Raw genomic sequence first — 21,982 nt, forward strand, 5'->3', positions numbered from 1 at the left:
AGTCACCAAATACCAGAGCTAGGTCGTTTTGTTTTAGTCGAGAGAACACGGTACCAATCGAACTGATGTGGTTTGCAATGCTGCTCGAATCAGATTTCCGGTCTGGAGGTAGATACATAGCGCCAATACTTAGAGGTTTCCGATCAATAATAAGCTTCCCTGAAATAAAATAATGTTCCCTTAACTTCTACGAAGCTCTTAAACCCACTGAGGTGAGAAAGCTGTCACGCTTACCACTCAACCACTGGTGCTGTCAATTTCTGGCACGTGTTTTTTTTTCATTTGGGTAAGGGACGTCTTTTCCAAAGTTTGCCAAAGGCTCAGTAAACCCTCACTACGCCTTTGCACTCAACAACATCATTTTGTGCATAAATTGCCCAACTAAAGAATAATTAAATTTCTTATATTTTTACAGAGAAAATTGACCTCCACCACCTCTAAGATATAATTTTTCGTTCTGATTATCCCGCTTAGAAACTAGAAACGGATATTTTTAGCAATTACTTTGTCGTCACACACCACATTAACCGAGATAAGTGATATCCACTTGTGACTTGTGGTGTAGTGAAGCTTTATGCTATAAATTGATTAAGTTAGACGGACGTTCATAAAACACGTTTATTTTTCTTTGAATGTCTTCATGAAATTCATTGAACGTTTTTCTTGAACCATCCCTAAAACATTTGATCGGTCTTGCTCGATGCTACACAATCACAAAAAAAAACGCAAACTGTAGGTTTATGTTATATGACAGTGCGATAAAGAATCGTAATCGGCAAATCGGCCGTAGGTTAGTTAATAACCAGTGCTTGACTAGAACGGACGCTCGTGGAAATGAGTGCTAGAAGAATACTAATCGTGGGAGCGGGTGCCTCTGGAATAGCCGCAGCCGCGCGTCTATATGAAAATGGATTAACAAATTTTCAAATTCTGGAAGCAACGGATCGCATCGGAGGACGCATCAATACAATCCCCTTTGGTGTGAATATGATCGATCTGGGAGCTCAGTGGTGTCACGGCGAGAAGAATAATGCCGTACATGAACTTGCTGGCCCTCTGGGGTTGTTGGAATCATCGATCGTTTCGAGTGGTAACGTTCTGGTGAAGAGTACTGGTGAAACCGTTCCAAATGAAATCACCGAACGGCTAATGGCTGTCGCTGAAGGGATCATGGAGGCAGAAGATATGAGCTCGTACGATGGCACATTGGGAGACTACTTTACGGAACGGTTCATGAAAATCGTGACTGATGCAAAGATGAAAGATATCAACCGTGAGCTGATACAGCAGTTTTTGAGGTTCTACGAAAATTATCAACAAGGATACATAGCGATTGATTCGTGGTACAATTTATCTGCTTCGAGTTTGGCTGCGTACGAAGACTGCGAAGGAGATCAAGCGCTAAGCTGGATGGGGAAGGGATACAAAAGTGTTTTGGATTTGCTAATGGTAAGTTCACATAGCCTTGTGCTGATTCAAAATAGTTTAAAAGCGGGTCTTGATCAGCCTTCAAAATTACCCAAGTAACCCAACAAACAATTCAAAGTCACAAATAGCATACACATTGAATAAATGCTGTATAACCAACAATCAATACGAAACTAACGATTCTAAATTGGCTCACTACTTGACTAGCCTATTGGTCCCAAGAAAACGATTAACGTACCCTATTCTAGTTGAAATTCTATTACTACACTATGTTTGTTTTGATTCGCTATGAAAGTTTGACAGATAACATCAGGGGTGTGTGGATTCATGCAGAACATGCAGGGGTGAGTGAAATAGCTTGGGACTGCTTGGGACCGTTGTTCTGGTACTGAGTGAGCCAAAAATAATAATGATTTTCTTCGGGACCCAGTGGTCTTAGAGTTACCAGAAACTGTCTATATTTGGTGGAAGAGCAAATTTTTCGACGGTGCCGTCAACGCCAATAAGCTTACACAGAGAAAAAAAATTACCCTAAATTTAAGTTCTTTTTACTTAATTTTAAGTAATTTTGAGTTTTGCATCCCACTCTCACTTTTTGTTGTTGTCAAAAACGGAACGAGAGATTCGACTTTCGCATGACTATCGTTCAATAAGCTACTAGTGAGTATATGAGATATTCTCAAATTTGAGTCAATTGAACTTAATTTTGGGTAGAAAATACATACGAGTAAGTAATTATTTTTGCCGTAGCCAAATGCAAACTACTATAAGCGGTTTACTGAAGATTAGCTTATTGAACGGAACATGGGAGATGAGTGAAAAGAACTTAATTTTGGGTAACTTTTCGGTTCCGTGTAGTTTCACGTACCCACTTATAAATAGTAGATGTCACCACACAACATAAACAAAATGATTGTCCTTCAGCGCTGCAACGGTTTTTTTTTCTATGGGAAACCAACTTTTTGTTTCGCCATGCGTGGACGTCAAACAACAGACAAGAAAAGATAGAATTTTTACTTGGGTTATGATTTACGTGGCGAAGATCAATAAATCCAAACGAATTTAAATTGATAGAGGTTCACATTCTTCTATAATAATATTACAATAAAATACTTTGGTTTCCTCGATTATATTTTGCTCACGAATATAATCAGTCTTCAGATTTATGTTTTTGTGTACCAATAAAAAATGTTGACTCTCCAGTGTTTCTCTTACGGGGTAAGTAAAGTAAACGGTTTGAAACACTGAAATTGAAAATTAGTAAAATTTAATAATATATTACATATTTAGCTTAAATGCATTTAAGGCCTTCGTCAGATGTACAAAGTACACCGATGTACCATAGGGCCTGTTCATAAACTACGTAGACAGCTTTTTTGGGATTCTTGCCCCCCCCCCCTCCCCCTGCGTAGACAATTGTCCATACAAAATTTTTAAAATTTGTATAGCCCGTGGATAATTGTCAACCCCCCCCCCCCCCTAAACTATCAACGTATTTTATGGACAGCCCCATAGAGGTTACTCTAAGAAAAGAACGTGCTCAATTTTTTGGCTCAGCTCTAGTACTATCTTCGGTCCCAAGCTAATCAATGCACCCTTCGAAACATATCGAAATCCACGAACCCCTCATTTTATCTGTCAAACTTACATAGCGGATCAAAACAAACATAGTGTAGTAGTCGAGTATTAGTACAAGACACTCCCCCTTATTCTGCGAGTCACGTGACTCTCTGTCACCGGTGAGGTGACAATTGTCACCTCGTGTGAGGTGACTCTCCGTGCAAATCAAATGGAGAGTCACCTCACACGAGGTGACTATTGTCACCTCACCGGTGAGAGAGAGTCACGTGACTCGCAGAATAGGGGGGACTGAAGAAGTCTGCACATTGTAGACGAAATACGCGTATCTGGCAAGGATAAGCAAATAAAGTAGTGGAATTAAATGAAAAATACTAATCCTTCTCTCTCTCATTATAGTGTAGTACTAGAATTTATCCTAGAATGGGGTACGTTAATCGATTTGCTTGGGACCAATAGGCTATGCAAGTAGTGAGCCAATTTTAAATCGTTAGTTTCCACCGGTTGGTTGTACTATTTTAAGCTAGTACCTCAAATGATACATTTTGCAGTACTAGCTGCATTTACAGTATCTCCCCAATCCGGCTCTCGTTAATCCGATGAGTCGATAATCCAACACCACGGTCTCGATTGGGCCTTTTTTTTACAATATTGATTTGATGGATTTGACACTCGGATTATCGGATCAACCCTGCTAATCCGACCACAAATTTGTCAGATTATCGGGGGGATACTGTAATTAGTACGCTCTTATTAGCTGCAAAACCATTCTTTCTTTGTTTATCATCGATGATCGGTTTGATCATCTCTCTTTTCCAAACTCCCCCGTTGGAGAGGGGGGGTGAGGGGTATCCCCAGTGGTGGAGAGGGGTCCTCAATTTAGACAAATTCACCCCCTCCCCCTTTTTGTCACGTTATTCCTATACCTAATGCTTTGCTTGCCACAAAATCCTACAACCCTTAGAGCGTGACGTAATATATGCATCTCCCCTAAATATTAGGATTACTTGATTTCAGAAAAAGCACCCTGCCCAATCGAGCGAGCCCATCCCGATCGAAGATAAAACCCTGTTCAACAAAACCGTATCGAATATCAATTGGGCCAAGGTTCCCGACTCTCCAGTCACTGTTCGTTGCACCGACGGATCGAGCTATGACGCAAACCACGTCATTATAACCACCTCGGTAGGAGTTTTGAAGGAAAACTTCACTACGCTATTCAACCCGGAACTTCCTATGATCAAACAAAACGCTATCAGAGGAATCCATTTGGGAACTGTCAACAAAATTATAATGGAATTTGAGAAGCCTTTTTGGACCGACAAGGGCAATACTTTTGGGCTCCTGTGGGATGCGGAAGAGTTGGAAAATATACAAGTTTCAAACTATGCGTGGACTGAAGGTGCTTCGGCGTTCTTTAAAATTGATCGTCAGCCTAATTTGTTGGCCGCGTGGATGATTGGCAAGGAAGGTCGTCAAACTGAACTGCTGAGTGATCGAGAGGTGATAGAGGGCATGATGTTTTTGTTGAAAAAATTCTTCAAAAATGAGCACATAGAGGAACCTGTTAAGATCGTTCGGTAAGTCATACTTAGCTGCTCAATATGTTATTCTAAATTTACTTACGCTTAAATAGATCAAAGTGGTCGACGGATCGTAACTTCCGAGGATCGTATTCAAGCCACTCTCTGGCTACGGATCAATTGAACACATCCTCAGATGATTTGGCCGTTCCGCTTACAGACTGTTTGGGAATTCCGGTACTATTATTTGCTGGTGAAGCCACAAACCAGAAGCAGTATGGCACCGTTCATGGAGCTATCGGAAGTGGGAACCGTGAGGCTGATCGTCTCATTAAATTATACAAAAAATAAATTGACTTGAAATAAATGCTCGGATGTGTTTCAAATGCTGTTTTTTTTTTTGTTAATCCACATTTCCTCCTGCATGGTTTGACTGAAATAAAATAAAAACAAACAGTCTGCATAATGATGAAAGCTACGTAATAACGCTGTCCAGACTGGAGAGTTATAACATGTTATAACGGTTGTCAAATAATTGCAACACAGAAACCACCGTTAAGATAGCGCTATAACATGTTATAACTCTGTAGTCTGAACGTACTATAAACAGCAAAATCCGGAGCTTGAGGAAAAAATATCAACCATGACCATGAGTAATCTACCCACCGGTGAAAGTTCTGTTCTCCTGTAATAAAAAAAAAATAGTTTGAAGAATCTATTGAGCAAAAATACAGAATTACAATTCGTAATCCCTCAATTCAGCAGCTTACATTTAACTTCAAAATATTGCTTCTCTGAGTAGGTCGCTTTCTTAGTTATACGGCTAAAACCGGCCTTTTAGGTTTCGTGTCCTATTTGCAAAATATGCTTTTTCCCATCAGTCTTAAATTAGACATCAAAAGTTCGAGGAAGAGAATAAATAATAAAACAATAGACCCAAAATGAGAGTGATAGTTAGGAAATAAGTTAAAGTAGCGTCGTATTTAAATTTTTCGTGAGGGTTTTTATTTAAATTTTTTGATTATTTCTATAGAATAGTTTTTTTACATTTATTTATAAAATGTACTTATTTATGAGAGTTTCATCATTTTTCTCTAACTGTACCGAAATTCACTGCTTTCTATTCTTTCTTTCTTTTTTTGACTGAACATAAATCGATAAATAAGTAAATAAAATCAGACACAGGGGCAAATCGTGCCAATTTCAACCAGAGGAAAATAAACCGCACAGGGGAAACTATATAAAGGACCACATTGTATTGTAGACACGTGACTCGATTCAAATAGGATACACTTACTAACTTCTCGATAAATGACTGAAATGGATCTAGCTCACTGCGTAAATGTGTGATCTGTGTATATGTTGCTATATTGCAGAAGGAAGAAAACAAAAAATCGAATATTTTTCATTAATTGTTCAACAACTAAACAAAAAAAAAACTAAACCTGACACAGTAATGACTACACGCGCTATGAATATAATGTAAGCAAGAAACAAATTCCCAGGTCCACGGGTTAATAATTATCGTCGTTCTATAAAACACTAACACAGGCGGCTAGCAGCGGAAGAGATCCAGGACAGTCAACTTCCTGCACTCACCCACTCGTGGCTGCTTCCGAAAGATAAACCATAGCACAGAGATTGGAACGCTTCGACTTTTGCTGCTGCAGCAGTTTTCTTCGTTTAAAAGCTTCTTTATTGGCAAATCTTCTTCCATCTGAGGTCTCTAGCCATTTTGAAACTTAATCGAAGGACCGCGCTACGTCAAATCACTTTGTTCTTCGGTTTCTCGAATCTGCATTGCAAATTATTAAAAAAACAGGATAACGGAAATGTTTCTGAGCTGACTAAAATAATACGGTGTTGTAAGACTGGAAAGTGGTTGGCTTTAAAAAAAAGTGTGTTGTCGTGTAACGGACAGATGAAATTACGCGTTCGCTCTCTTTCTCTCTGTGTGTTTTTCTCTACGATGTCTTATTAACTAGTAGTAATAGTTATTTTTTAATAGTAGTTCCTTCCGATCCGTCGTAATAATGATCCTTTCTGCATTATTCTGTATGCCCTATGATTAGGAGTAAGTGTATATAGTTCATGTATATACAGGTTGTTTTGTGTGTTTCTTGTTTGCTGAATTGTGTGTTTGTGTGTGGGAGGGGAGGGAGGGGGGGGGGGTTTGTATTCTCCTCGGCGTACGTAGATTTACCTCATATTATCACCTAGCTTAAATTTGTCCTTATAAAGTTATAGTAAAATTCTCATTTTCAGGGTTTCGCTTTTCTATGTTTTTTTTTATAGAAAAAATAACAAATCTGCTTATACGATGATACTCTACTGGGGATGATGGGGGATGGACCGTCAGATGCTTTTTCTCGACCTTGGATGAAATGTACGAAGAATGACGAAGACGAGAAGGAGGAAAGGGGGACAAGATGGGTTCCTTGTAGGTTTTTGCGTCATTCTTAATTACCGAGAACGTGCACGTCGTCCTGTTCTTTTTCTCGCTGGCGGACGGCCACGGCTGTTTCCACCAAAAGATAGAGACATTTGAACTGATCCTTGTCGTCGCGGATGACACCTGCAAAAATGAGGACAGGGAGGATGATAATCAGAATGATTTTCATACATCTGCATTATACACACGGTACATAAATCGGTTGAAGCTGTGATTTGAAAGATTTGAGCTAGACACTCACCTTTTACTTTGACGGCAGTCGTCGTGTGCTGGGAGTTGGCTTGTGTGGTGTTGTTATTGCTGCTACTGTTATTATTATTATTATTGTTGATGTTCGAGTTGACCGTCGTCAGCACTGCGGTTCCTGTTGTCGTCGTCGTTATTGGAGCTATCGTTTTGGCGTTCGTTTCCACCACTGGGGTAGTGATTAGTTTTTTCACCGTCGTCGTTTTACTAGTGACCAGCGGTGTCGTTACGATGGTAGCACCCCCCGTCGATTTAACGGTCGCCACAATTGGACTGCTCGCGTTGACGGTGGTTGCCGAGGAGGATACCACATGTACCCGGGATAATCCAACGGGAACTGCTGAAAGAAAATTATAACGTTGGATAAGTTAACACGGTTTTGCGATTGGCAGAGACAATAAAAGCAAAATCAAAGAAACAGAGCGAGCAGAATATGAAAGGCTTCTGATTAGTACCTGGATTGGTAACGACATGCGTTGCCTTGGTTATGGTTGCCCGCACTGATGTTGTCACACACAAAAAATAAAGCACAGAAAAAGTATGTCAAGAATACAACCGATTTGGCGTCACCTAAGTTCTACATACCGGATGTATTGGCGTTCAACGCTTGTGGCAATTGTGGCAGATGGGTGATATTGGCTTGCGTTGCAGCAAAGTACTCGGGACTATCCGACGCGATTACTTCTTCTTCTGTGATTCTGGATTAATACAAAAGAAAAAAATATATTGTAAATTGCAGGTGGTTCACTCTCCATCCACGCTGTTGGAAACGTACTCTTCGGGAATCTCGTCATCTTTGTCGTTGGCATATCGAATTATACCATCCCATTCGGTTTGTTCGGTTTGTAGCTCTTCTTCTTCTTCGGGATACTCATATTCAATATTGCTTTCGTCCGATCTGCATGAAATAGATAAAAACATTTATCAAAATACTTATTCTAGCGCTATTTTAAATGATTGAAAGGAGATGAAAGATTGCTTATAACCTGCGCAGCTTCTTCAGACGTTTGAGATTTGCTTGATATTTCTTGCGCCTTTGATATTTTCTTTTCTTGGGAACATAGTCGAAAACGGGTATTTGGGTACGGTAGGAATGGATATTATAGGAATAGCTTCAAGAATTCAAGAGGGTTAATGTAAATTTTGGGTTGGGGGTTTTCTGTTAAAGTAAATTAAATTTACTGAACCATGCTCACCGATAGATAATGTGATCCTCAAAGTCGATATCCTCCTCAACCTTAACCAGGCCAGACGGTGTCTGAACGTACTGTTGACCAATGCTGGAAGTAATGATATTGGGTACTCCTTCTTCGATGACTTCCTCCTCTTCGATAATCTCCTCAGTGGCACCAACAATCACCTCTGACGCGGGGCTCATAGTTATTGGATTCGGGCCTTGCATACTGGCCAGTTGATTGTTCAGCTTCTTGCCTCGTCGCGAAATGGTGTAGTGCAACGGGTCATGGCCTTCTCGCCTAATCATTTCCGGAAGAATTCGACGCCGTGCATTGATGAACCAGTTACAAACCTGCACGTAGAAACGATCGCTTATGACTATGTTTTCTTGTTAGAGACTCAATAGACCCATTACCTGTAGAACCGTCAAGTTGGCTTCCTGCGAGAGGGTAACCTTTTCTGCATCACTTGGATAAGCGTTGTACCGATGCTCGTAGAGCCAGCGTTTCAAGATCTTCACAGAATGCTTCGGAAGATTTCCGCGACGCTTACGAATCGCTGACTGATTGTTTGGACTAATACCCTCCATGTCCATATGGTCTCCATCATCATGCTCGGTACTGAAGTTGTGCTCCCCCATGGTATGCTCTTGATCGGAGCCCTCCGTGTCCTCGGCACTCGATGCCGGCTGGAAGTTGAGCTCTTGAGCTGAAAAATTCGAAAAATAAAACCATGGCATAAATCATTTTGCAAATCGTAAATTTTGGTCACAAAACAAACTCAACAACCCACTGTTGTTGTCACTGTTTGACAACTCACTGCTGAAGCAACAACACAACCAAGCATCGAAACATTTTTAGATGAACACAGCTTTCCCTCTTCGAGTGACTGTCAAATTCAATGCAAGAGCATAAAAAAGCTCTCCCACCCGAACGGGGACGGACAAAAGGAAGCCGAAGTTTGACAGCACAGAACGACGGATGAAAGCCGCTCGGGTAAATAGCTTCGCTTTGTTCGTAAATAAACATGAATTTGGAACGTCAACCAAAAGGAAATACGGAGAAAAACATCACGAAAACTAGCAAAGCCAACCAGGTTCTTCGTCAAACCTACACATTCAAAAGACTGCCTCGGCAAAACACATATGAATGCAAAAGAAAAGTCAAAATCAGCTTTTACTGTGAGTAAAGCAAAACAACTACAGTGTTGCCTGCTTCTGTATTACAAATAGATTAAAAAAAAAAAAATATTGTGCATACAACTACCCTGGTATGTTTTTTTTTGCCTAACGACGTGTTCAGACTATCATCCAAACCATTTGTGGAATAGTTCGATCATTTGAGTTATCGTTCGGGTACGGTAGTTTTTTATTAGGGTAATGCCATAGAGGTAACTCTAAGACCAGAAGGTCCCGAAGAAACGTGCTCAACTTTTTGGCTCAGCTCTGGTACTCTCTTCGGTCCCAAGCTAATCGATGCACCCCTCGAAACATAGGAAAATCCACGAACCCCTCATTTTATCTGTCAAACTCTCATAGCGAATCAAAACAAACATGGTGTTTTACTAGAATTTCGACTGGAATGGGATACATTAATCGATTTGCTTGGGACCAATAGGCTAGTCAAGTAGTGAGCCAATTTTAAATTGTTAGTTTCCACCGGTGTAATGCCTTGTTCAGACTGCAGAATTATAAAAGGTTACAATTGTTATAAAAATTCCCTAATAGACGGGTACCATACACTAATATCCCAAATTGGTGATTAGGCGCTTCTTTTGGTTATTGTATATGCGGATTATCAACAAGAAAAATGTCATCAAGATAACAAAGTGTCCAATTCAAATTATTTAATGCCCGGTTTTTCCCGGATATTAAAAAAAAAACCTAACCCAAACACAACCCCTGTCTTAACAAGAAAGGCGTTCAAATATATAGATAATCATATATCTTTTCAGCAGAATTGCTCTACAATACGTCTTAGACTCCTTTGTAGCAAAAAAGTGATAGGTTGTATCCAAGACACGACCGAAGATTTGACGTAGGATTACGTGCTCGGTATTGATATTCGGCGATTGTGTTAGGGAAACCACTTTTCCCGTCACGGAAACGCCTCGTTTTCTAATGACAAAATTACGCATTTTGGCGCAAAAACGCACAGATTTTTTGGTGTATTCAATAGATCATAAAAAAGCGAAAATTGATTGGAGGAATTAAATGTTCCAATCGCAAGATATTCGCGATCAATCATATACATTCGAGATTTTTATGCTTTTTTTCTAGTCCTTTCCTTACTTTGAAGTGCTTCTGGTTAATTGGCATGGTCATGTGGTCTTCGATCACATCAGGCATAACATTTGATAATGGCACAAAAGCATTTGTAAACAAACTTTCTAAGGCCCTTTACACGCGAACCAAAGAACACCCACGCAAACCAATACCACTTTCGAAAAGGTGATATTTGCCCCCATCCGATGATGTCGTAGGTTTGCGTGGGCGTACTTTGGTTCGCGTGTAAAGGGCCTTAGAAAGTTTGTTTACAAATGCTTTTGTGCCGTTATCAAATGTTATGCCTGACATGAAGTTCTTATTTATTTATTATTCTCTTCATCAAACTTTTGTTATCTAATATTTTCGAAATACAAGGAAAAATATCAAACAGATGTTTTCCTTAATTATCTTAAAGATAAATCGTCCAGCAAACAAAAGTAGGGGTAAGAGATAGGACCAGCATCATCATAAAAAGGACTCAAAAATGGAACATTTATTAAAAAAAAAACACTGAATAATAATAATAATAAGGTCAAGTCGAGGCCATCATGGCAGAGTTGACCGTTTTGCAACAATGTGTAAATTGACAGCAATTGCATGAGTCGAACAGTATCGTCATCTATCCACCTATTGTGCAGGGTAAACCTTCGTGAAGCCCCAAAATATCATTGGTTTGGTTTATTAGGTTTTCCAAAATGCCTGGAGTACAGATCTTTTTTTTATTATAGTCATTTTAACACTCTTGGATCATTCGTGACTTATCCCGGTTAGATTTGAACGCATGACTTTTAAGTAAGTATGGATTCCGATCTCACTGACTTTCATTTTTACTATTACTTTAATGTTATAGTTTAAAGTGATAATGAAAGTAAATAGTGAAAGTGATAAAATAGTAGAATTAAAAGGAAAAACAACGTATTCTACTCTACTCTGAAATCTGTGAAAGGGCATCTAGTATCACAAACAAACAAACATAACCGTGGCAAGTTGTTTATCTAACAAGCATTTAACAGTCAAATTAATAGTATCGTAGTTGGTAGTATCGCCACTTGTGACGCGCATAGTCAATTCCCTTGCGTTTGACGTTTATACGCTCCCTAATAAAAAATAACCATTATCGAACGATAGCCCAAATCATTGAACTATTCCACAAATGGTTTGGATGATACCCAGAACACGTCGTTAAGCAAATTAACCATACAATTTTTATTAGGGCTACCACCATCTGTTCAGCGTACTACCCATCACACTGTACTCAACAGATGGCGGTAATGTTTTAGCGACGATATTTTACAGTGAGAAATATTCAATGTGTTATGTCTGTTTGTCTGTGCTAGTATCATGGGAGGGATGATTTTGAATCTAGAACAAAACGTCCAATGTAACACTCATTGATTATGTCATTGAGAAAAATCGTCCAATGTAACATGTCCGATGTACAGCTTGACTAGTCAAAACGTCCTATGTGGTTTTTTTTTCTAAATTGTAGTATGAAATTCAACGTATTATTCACTGCCTACATTAAAAATAGTATAGCAATACATTTAGTTTCTAATCAGTTAAAATAATAATTTATCGAACTTCAACATCGATTTTCTCAAAATGGTGGATATGTTACATTGGTTGATTTGAAAAGTGACGCGAGACGTGTCTTCCAATGACACCAAAAGAAAGTCTAAAAATTTATTCTGTACAGGGTAAGGCCGTTCGCAATGCTGTTGTATTTTATAAGGACTGTTTCAATTTGAAACTAGAACAGAAACGCACCTCTCGCAATGCTGAGTTGCAGTTTCATTATTCGAGCACTATTTTGCACCAGATTTGCAACTGCTCGACTATTCTGTTTTATTTCTGAGCGAGTTTGAAACACGAATGGAACTCTGTTTCAAATTTCTGTATGTATTTAAAGATGTTTCGAAGAGCTTCACAAAAAAACTCTATGAACTTCATAGAGAACAGTAAATTTTATGGAACTTGGTGATTACAAACATCTTTTAGAACTGTGCGTTGCGCTGATCGTGTTGCAGTTTTATTTTTGACAGTTTCAAATTATAGAATTGTCAAGTCGTTTAAAACAATTTTGAAACTCAGCATTGCGAACGGCCTAAGGAATTTAAATTAATTGGAAACATAAGTTTTATCGAAGTATTAAATACCAAGTCTAAATCATGGCCTAAAACAGTGTGATAAAACCAACATTGTTATCTGCTTATTTTTTCGGATCACTTTGGACCCATGTGTCACCCCCACATCCCTCGCAAAACTTACTGAACTCGAATTTGCGTAAACAAACCAATTTTGATTTAAAAACCCACTTCGCCAGTGCTTAACAAAAATTAGTTTAGCTCGCCATTTTTAACCTCGAATAAACCGCAACCCTAATAAAAAAATATCATACCTGAACGATAACCTAAACGATAACCACATATGGTTTGGATGATACCATGAACACGTCGTAAAGCAAAATAACCATTCAAATTTTATTATTTATTGCATTCATCCCTACTAGACGTAGTATTTAGATATTTTTATAAATCTACAACCAATAAATTATCAGCTCCGTAATGCTAACACCATTGAGCCATTCAAATATATGAATTGAAAAAAAAAAAGTTTTTTTTTTCAATAATGCTAAGTTAGAATTTTTGAATAAAAGTGACGCAATTCTGGCAACCCTGCATCAAACACCAACCCGTTTGTGTGTGTGCGCGTTCAAGAAAGTTCACCAAAACTAACGCACACTGAATGACAGCTTGCTTTCGGTCGGAAAAAATTCGAATCCGTCACAAAATTTCAAAATTCCAAATCAAATGAAAGATGCTTCCATAATTAAACACTAACATTACTTTTACAATTTCCACAAACCACACCGGAGGTAATTCAGATGAAATTTTACAATTTTAATGAGCACTTTAATTCACTATCTGAAAAATGCCCACCCAAAATAATGCAATATCTGCTACGTCGCCATATTGGATATTGAAATGTCATCTGAAAAAGTCAGCTAGCAATGAAATTTTGTTCGCAACAAAGCTTGAAAATTGAAATATTTTTCGTACAATTGCTGCGTTTTGCCAAAGTACAAATTTAGTACCAGGAGGTTTTAAGAATTAGTCGTTATTTTATTTGAGTTTCCCATTAACAAGGATATATGAATTTCAGGCATTATTAATATTAACACGACATTGACAAATTGACATTTGACGGACGGCAGAAGCGACACCGAAAAAGTCGGAATGAAACATGAAATATCTGACAAATTATGCAATAGATTTTGATAGATTCTTGTTTACGAACGGAGCGACAGTACAAGCATCAAGACGGTTGAATTAGTCTCCTACCTTCATTTTCCTGCTGCAGCAATTTGGTCTGATAGTGAGCCTCCCGAGTCAGGTCCCGAATATCGGTCCGCTTGACGTTTGACACAGTAGTTTCGATCGGAACCGAGGTGATTTCATATTCTTCATGCTGCATTTCATCGGGAGAGAGGATGACCTCCTCGGTCTCCACGATTTCCTCTATTTCCTCAATTTTGACGGCTTTTGTGGAACTACGCTAACGAGAAATTGCTTCCCGGATTGAACCGGAGCACACAAAGTAACGTCTCTTCTTTACGGGCAAACGAAAATGGTGTTCGCCAGAGCTTCTAGCAACAGCTCTAAATTCGAGCGAGGCTTGCTGAGTTTTTCCTTCACACAAACTCGTCCCCACTTCCAAACGCCACCTTGAAACTAAAACGACCCCTTCCGAGTCCAGTTTTTACAGCATTTTTTCAACACATTCAATGGGCAGATTTCCGGCCGAATTGACCCTAAAAATATCAAACCCTTCTTCCAACTACACTCGTTGCACTTTAAAGTTGAAGTTCACACAAATTGCACCAGCTTTTATCCGAATTAAACTGCTTTGAAAATTTCCACTTTTGCTGCTAAAAACCAGAGAGCTGTCAAAAATGTGACGAACTAAGCGGAGAAATAACAAAAAGCCTTCCACACAATGCAACACGAACTGTCAGAATGACATAGTCGACCAGAGCGTCCGCGGTAAAAAACTACGATGAATATCGCCAGCCGAAGAAAAGACAAAATGGCGGAATACATAGCTGCAGGAACGAAAGCTTCTCCGCACACACTCAACCACCACCTCAGTGTGTTGGTATGGGCCGTATGGGCAGGTTAGTTTGTTTACGGTGTGTAGACTGCATTTTTTATGCTACATGTTTACAAGCATAAAATCTGTAGGGGAGTTTGGTGCGCTTGTTGTAATTCATATCAGTCGGACGAACGATAACACTCGACGAAAGATAAAAAATATCAAATAAAAGTACAATTAATGTTACTGTTGCTGTATCCATGTTATATACTGAAAAAAACATTGGACATTTTTATTGTTTATTGTTGCCATACATCAACAGGCTGGCTGTAGCCCAAATGATGTTAAAAATACTAATCATAAAAATAATAATAGTAAAATTACATGTCAAATAATCACAGAAAGAAAAACAAAGCAACATGGTCAGAATGTAAAAAAAACATAAATGGAAATACACTAATTTTCTCTGTCAGTCACTGCGGCCGGCGAAAACAGATGAGAATCTCCGACGAAGCGCATCACGTGTGAGGTGAAAGTCGAATACAGATGCGACTCTATTGAACACACGCTGTAGTCCACAAATCGCACCATATGCCCCGTAGTTCGTGCGACGCAGTGGCAGTCTCAGCATGAGGTTGTTACGGAGTGGTCGGGGTTGCACGTTTAGGTCAATTTGCCTTAGGATAGCCTCACAATCTATTCGTCCCTGTAGAGTGTCGGCGATAATCAAAGCTCTGTTGGTGTCCCTTCTAATCCGGAGAGGTTCAAGGTTTATCAGTTGGCAGCGACTCTCGTAGCTGGGCAGCCGAAGCGGATCTCTCCAGGGCAGTCTACGAAGCGCAAAACGAAGAAAGCGACGTTGAACAGATTCGATTCTCTCGGCACCATTGTTGTAATTCGGATTCCAAACCGCAGAACAATACTCAAGCGTCGATCGTACGAGGGAGCAGTAAAGAGATTTTAAGCAGTAGACATCGGTGAAATTCTTAGCTATCCTGAAGATGAATCCTAAAGTCCTAGACGACTTATTGATGACATAAGAAATGTGTTACCTGAATGTTAGCTGTGAATCCAACACCACACCCAGGTCTTTCACCTGATTCACGCGTTCGAGTGTCGTTCCAAGCAGGTCATAGCTGAATACAATCGGTTGCTTTTTTCGTGAGAACGTTATGGCAGAGCACTTTGCTGGGTTCACTACCATTCGATTTAAAGTACACCAACTGGCAAAGACATTAAGCTGATGTTGAAGATTGTGGCAGTCAGCGATCGAGCAAATTCGTAAAAATATTTTGAGGTCGTCTGCATATGCTAATCGAGGTCCTTCGATAACCAGGTTCACGTCGTTGAAGTAGAGTAGAAAAATCAACGGTCCCAGATGGCTTCCCTGCGGTATACCTGATGTGGCAAAGAAGCTAGCTGATTTGCAATCTCCTATAGCAACCATAAGTTGGCGACCAGTAAGATACGAACGGAACCAACTCAAAAGATTTCCGCTCACCCCAAGCCTGTCAAGTTTAGCAATCGCAATGTCATGATTCAACTTATCGAATGCCGCGCATAGATCGGTATATATAACGTCCGTCTGTACCCGTTCAGTCATACATTGTCCATTACATCAAAAATCTTACGTAATTCATGGTTCACAACAATACAAAAACATATTTGCAAAATTTACAGTGAAACCGGACCCTAATAAAATTGGTATGGTTATTTTGGTTAACGACGGGTTTTGGGTATCATCCGAACAATTTGTGGTATAGTTCTATAATTTGGGTTGTCGTTCGGGTATAGTATTTTTTATTAGTGAGGGGATCATAACAGCAGAAAAAATCGAATTTTCCCGACCAAATGATGTTCCATATCAGTAATTTTCATTATTTACTTATTTATTTACTTCGTCAAGCAAAGTAGACTACATACAATATTTACAATGTTTTACTTACATACTTTGTATTATTTCTATTTCCTCTTAGTCGAGTTTTTATTGGGTTTTTGGACATAGTGATGTTAATTTCTTCGCAATTTATGTTATACAGACGCATTCGATTGATGGGACCATTTTTGAGTTCTAAGAGGTCCAAATCCGCATAAATGCGAACCATTACTTGACCTTACCAAAAATGGTTAAACAAAGGGGTAAGTCACTCCGTTTGGGTCATATTTTTTGTCAGTATGCCGCATTTGAAATCGCAAGGATAAACCGGATTGAAGATGACGCGGGAAGTGGCGGGTATGCAAAATTTCGGTGTTTTGAGTTCATAGTATAATAAAAGTCCTGTGTTTTAGGGTTTTATAATGCCCTCAAAGGCAGACCAAAAACATAGCCTTTCTTGATGTGAAAAACAACGGTCTAATAGCAACCGGAAAGAGTTGGAACCGTTGGGGAACATTGTTGAAGACTTCTGTAGTTTTTGTTATATGAATTGCAGCATTATTTGAATTAAGGGTATTAATGGGGTTTAATTAACTGCCTCTTTCTCTTGAGCCCACTCTAGAACCAACATTTGATAATTAGATTTATAAATGAACAGCTGGTCTGAGTTCCTCAGTCAGTCAAACAGCACGCAATGTTGTGAACAACTTCAATGACAGTTGTCCAGCATTTGTGTGCTCTCATTTTATTTACAACAATCCAATGCCTACGGATGTACCCAAGCTGTGCCGGATCTAATTTCGGCACAATATGCTGACAAAATTCTAATCCCTTGGGTTAAACATTGTTTATAATCCCTGCTAAACTTTAACTGAAATGCTGAAATGGTTATGGAACTTTACATGAACGTTTGTGTGATAAAGTTTTAACCTTATGTATTATGGTTTTTTGCGAGGTTTTTTGGAAGTGAACCTTACGAATAATGGATTGTTAAGAACCATTACCATTCCAAATTCTTGTTTTGTCCTTAAACATTCAGGGATTTCTTTATTGCTCATGTTGGTGTCCCAACAAGATTACGGTGGTACCCGGTCTGGTTAGGAGCAGCAGAGTTCAAGTTGAAATTTGAAGTCATAATGAATTGATTTATTTTACATTATTTGGTTTATACACATGATTGGTTACAGGTGTGACATCGTAATTATTTAATGTTTCAATTAGAGCAGAAGAGATAGACGTCTGAAGTGAAAAATTAATGTAGCTTCTAGGGGAGTCTCACTTCTAGCATAGAGGTAACTCTAAGACCAGAAGGTTCCGAAGAAACGTGCTCAACTTTTTGGCTCAGCTCTGGTACTCTCTTCGGTCCCAAGCTAATCGATGCACCCCTCGAAACATAGGAAAATCCATGAATCCCTCCTTTTATCTGCCAAAATTTCATAGTGAATCAACATAGTGTAGTACTAGAATTTCGACTAGAATGGGGTACGTTAATCGATTTGCTTGGGACCAATAGGCTAGTCAAGTAGTGAGTCAATTAATCATGTTTTGTTGTTTTTGACACCATCCACATCCAGAGGGCCAGTCACTTTCGAATGTATGGGAATGGTAGGAAACCATTTGCAAATGGAAATACATGAAAATTTTCAGTTTTTATTCATTATCGTCTTTATGGGCAGTTTTAGATGCACAAAAATTGCACGAGTACATTACTATGGTGATAAGGTAAACACTCATTTATTTGTTTCCTTCTGTGAAAGCATGTTTAGTCACAAATCGTGGATTTTCCGAGGGGGACGACTCTATCTGCGATACAGAAAAGATTGTGTTTTGATGTGGCTAGCTGCGCGCACGCTGGGTAGATAGAAAGAAGATTGACGACGATTCTGAAGATTTCCTGCAAAAAGATGATGCGCGATGCAAGTAGATGCGACAAATGAAAGAAAATTTTTCTAAGATTGATTCGCTAGTGTGAGATTTGTTGAGCATCTAAACTTAAGATTTAGATGTGTCGCCCCCTCGGGATTTTCTGATAATTCCCATACTGCAAAAATGATTTTCCTACCACTGAAGGGGCGACATCTCTCGGATCTTCAGTATAGCTACTCCTCAAATCATACAATTAATTTTAAATCGTTAGTTTCTACCGGTTGCTTCTAGCCTTCTCACTTTTAGAATGCCCATTGAATAAGCATTTAATTTAAATCAAACGCATTTAATTTGCATCGTTTGCATCAAATATTCAGTATGCTGTGGAAATCAAAACAAAGCAGCATGCGCTTTTTCGGTGACACCTATACATACATAAATGCATCGAGGTGAAGATAAACAAACACAACAGGAAAAGACAACTCGGATTAGAGAATTCACGAAAGCCGGTGCCGGTGGTGTAGTGGTAAGCGTGACTGCTTTCTAACACCCCGATGGGTCTGGGTTCAATCCCAGCCGAGGTCGATGGGATTTTTCTGAGACATAAAAATCTCTGGTCACGTCTTCCTTCGGAAGGGAAGTAAAGCCGTTGGTCCCGGCCCATATGTGTGTTGAATGGGTGCGATATCCTACGCAGGTGCGGAAGCTGCCTTCCTGCACATTCGATTGCCGTCAATGGATGGCAATCGATGTCCGGTGATTGGCACTAGATTGCGGAACAGAGACCGACGTTGAATAAAGGAAAGAAGAAGAAGAATTCACGAAAATCTGCCTGTAACCTTCTCCGGCAGCAAAGAAACTCTCTAAAGAAATCGTGCAGAAGCGCCCTCTGGAATGTCCCCGGCCAACATCAAAATCACGCAAAACCTGCTCCACCGAGAATGCGAGACAAGTCCGTCGAACCTCCGTTGGCAGCATCGGAAATCTCTACCGGAATCATGCGGAAGCTCCTCCACCTAAAACACGAGAAAATACCGTACAGATTTCCTCCAAATTCCGTTGGCAGCACCGAAAATCACCACCGTGAATATGAGAAAACTCCGTCGAAACTGGAATCTCCGCTGGCAGAATCAAAAACCTCCACCAAAATTGTGCAGAACCTCTTCCACTGAGAACGCGAGAAAACGCCGTTAAAATTCCCTGGAACCTCCGCTGGTAGCATCATAAATCGCCACCAAAACCGTATGGAACTTCGTTTGCTTTTTTTTTTTTTTAGTTCTTTATTAAGGAGATTTTTAGCCTATGGCTAGTTCATCTCCGACTACCTCGTCTGCCATGATTGCAAGAAAATGCCATCGAAATTTCGCATTTTTTAAATGTAATTGTAATGTATTTATTTGTCAACATCAACGGACTCAATGTATTTTATTTAGTCAAACCAACCAAAAAAAAATTACAACAAAAATACATTAAAAAACAATGTAACAATAAGACGAAAATTATTGTCTTAACAATGATTTATATTGTTACGTCTACAATAAATTTACCTTGATTTATGTTGTACAAAACAGTAAATTTCGTGGTAAATGGAAAATTTACAATAAAAAAGGGGGGGGGGGGATTCTTGTTCACTTTTTTATGATTTTGCAGTTGTGTTTTTGAGATCGATAAAGAAGCAAAACAAACTTTATTTAATATGTCGATAATGAAGAGCAGTTCGTTTAATGAACATTGTAAAATTTTGCTTTTCTAACAATAGTTTTCTTGAATCAACTAACGCATAGTTGTATTTTGAAGTTTGGCGTTTGTTCATCTACACAGCAAAAAAAGTTGTTGAATATTACATCGAAACTGCTGCAACCAGGTCAATCCATCGGTTGTGTAATATCACATTGTACGATGTACATCGATTTTGCGAACAAAATTACATCCATTGATGTAATATTGTATCTGCTTTTTGCTATTACATCATTATTTCATACATCAGCTTGAATTACGTTGATCGATATTACATTTTTTTTGCTGTGTACTGAAAAATATTGTTGAGCCAACCGAGGAGCCAACTATGGACTATAGTTGTTGCCCTCTATATATAGTCAAATCAACTATAGTTTCGGGTTATCTCTAAAAGAATTGAACAATATAGTTATTTTGACCGGAAAAATAATTGCGTCTGCTATAATTTGTTCTCCGTGGATTCTATGTGCCTCATTTGGAGATATCAATAGCTTTGCACATCATAGTTCAATATTCTACAATATTCTACTTTATCGACTTCTACTTTACCGACTCTAACAATGAATCGACAAATATATAAACAAAACTGCCAGAGGCCAGAGCTTTCACATATCTTTTTAATGGGTCTGATTTGGGATTCGATCATGGACTGTTGGGGTGTGCTGCTGCTGGAGACTTCGTTCGATCTCACTGTGACACGGTTGTTCTCATATATGAGGCGCGTTGATAGGATAAAGTCACAAGTCTTGTTTTCGATGTTTACCTTTTTGAGCAAGCAATCCCTAATAAAAATTGTATGGTTAATTTGCTTAACGACGTGTTCTGGGTATCATCCAAACCATTTATGGAATAGTTCAATGATTTGGGTTATCGTTCGTTTATGGTTATTTTTTATTAGGGATTCACATCGCATTGAAATGCAAAACACTTTAAATCCATCTGTTTTGAACAGTATTGAATTAACGTGTATAATACATTGAACCAAGGTGCAATACACTTAAAGTAAATGTGATTGTGCATTTAAAAAATCAAGTGTTTAAACACTTCGATCAAACGTGTGGAATTTTTTGAGTGTTGGATGAACCCTTTATCAGAACAATACAAAGTTTCTAGAACCTTCCTTGGCAGCTGCTAGAATCGTCTTCGAAATCATGCAGAATTTAATTCGCCGAAAAGGCAAAAACATCCGTTGAAACTTCCAGGAACTCCCGCTGGCAGCATCCAAAATCACCGAAATCACGCAGAACTTCGTCCATCGATAACGTGAGAAAATGCCTGGAGCTTCCGTCTGCAGCATCCAATCTCTTCACTGGTATCGTGCAGAACCTCTTTCGCCGACAATGCGTGGAAACTTCGTCGAAAGTCTCTGGGAATTCTCCGTTGGCAGCATCTGAATTTTTGAGGAGAGTTTCGACGGAGTTTTCAGATATTCACGGCGGAGAGGGTTCCGAGAGATTTCGGTGCTGCCAAAGGAGGTTCAAGTGAGCTTCGACGGAGTTTTCTCGCGTTTTCGGTGGAGGAGGCTCTGCACGACTCCGGTGGAGATTTTTAATGCTGCCACCGGAAATTTCGACAGATTTTTTTTCTGCGGAATAATTTTCTCAAGTCAGGAGTGTAGATTTGAGCGAACAACAAAACAGGACAAAACCCTTTATGTATACATGGTTGGAGGTGTCGCTTAGAACTACACACAGCAAAAAAATGCACTGAGAAAATGCATTTTTTTTTTGTTTTAATAAAAG

The 21,982-nt window shown here is 39.1% G+C and overlaps 2 protein-coding genes across 5 annotated transcripts; one reads left to right on the forward strand and one right to left on the reverse strand.

Moving 5' to 3' along the window:
• Window positions 1-800: 800 nt before the first annotated feature.
• Window positions 801-4,895, forward strand: LOC135698518 (spermine oxidase-like). The gene is made up of 3 exons (XM_065218528.1): window positions 801-1,449; window positions 4,024-4,586; window positions 4,643-4,895. Exons 1-3 carry the CDS (start codon window positions 835-837, stop codon window positions 4,878-4,880), a joined length of 1,416 nt encoding a protein of 471 aa, XP_065074600.1. The 5' UTR covers window positions 801-834; the 3' UTR covers window positions 4,881-4,895.
• A 616-nt stretch (window positions 4,896-5,511) lies between these two features.
• LOC135698534 (RING finger domain and kelch repeat-containing protein DDB_G0271372-like) lies at window positions 5,512-14,682 on the reverse strand. 4 transcript variants are annotated; one of them, XM_065218555.1, is made up of 8 exons: window positions 14,011-14,682; window positions 8,819-9,111; window positions 8,424-8,755; window positions 8,003-8,125; window positions 7,813-7,925; window positions 7,683-7,727; window positions 7,223-7,567; window positions 5,512-7,104 (listed from the first exon to the last, which is right to left on the reverse strand). In XM_065218555.1, exons 1-8 carry the CDS (start codon window positions 14,141-14,143, stop codon window positions 6,989-6,991), a joined length of 1,500 nt encoding a protein of 499 aa, XP_065074627.1. In that variant the 5' UTR covers window positions 14,144-14,682; the 3' UTR covers window positions 5,512-6,988. The 4 variants fall into 4 exon arrangements, with proteins under 4 accessions (XP_065074627.1, XP_065074628.1, XP_065074630.1 ...); XM_065218556.1 differs by having other exon boundaries at window positions 6,910-7,104; window positions 7,223-7,564; XM_065218558.1 differs by lacking the exon at window positions 7,683-7,727 and having other exon boundaries at window positions 6,910-7,104; window positions 7,223-7,564.
• Window positions 14,683-21,982: the final 7,300 nt, after the last annotated feature.

The sequence above is a fragment of the Ochlerotatus camptorhynchus genome, unplaced genomic scaffold (assembly GCF_037179485.1).
Source record: "Ochlerotatus camptorhynchus isolate MF236.1 unplaced genomic scaffold, CSIRO-AGI_Acam_v1.1 ptg000089l, whole genome shotgun sequence".
NCBI lineage: Eukaryota > Metazoa > Arthropoda > Insecta > Diptera > Culicidae > Ochlerotatus > Ochlerotatus camptorhynchus.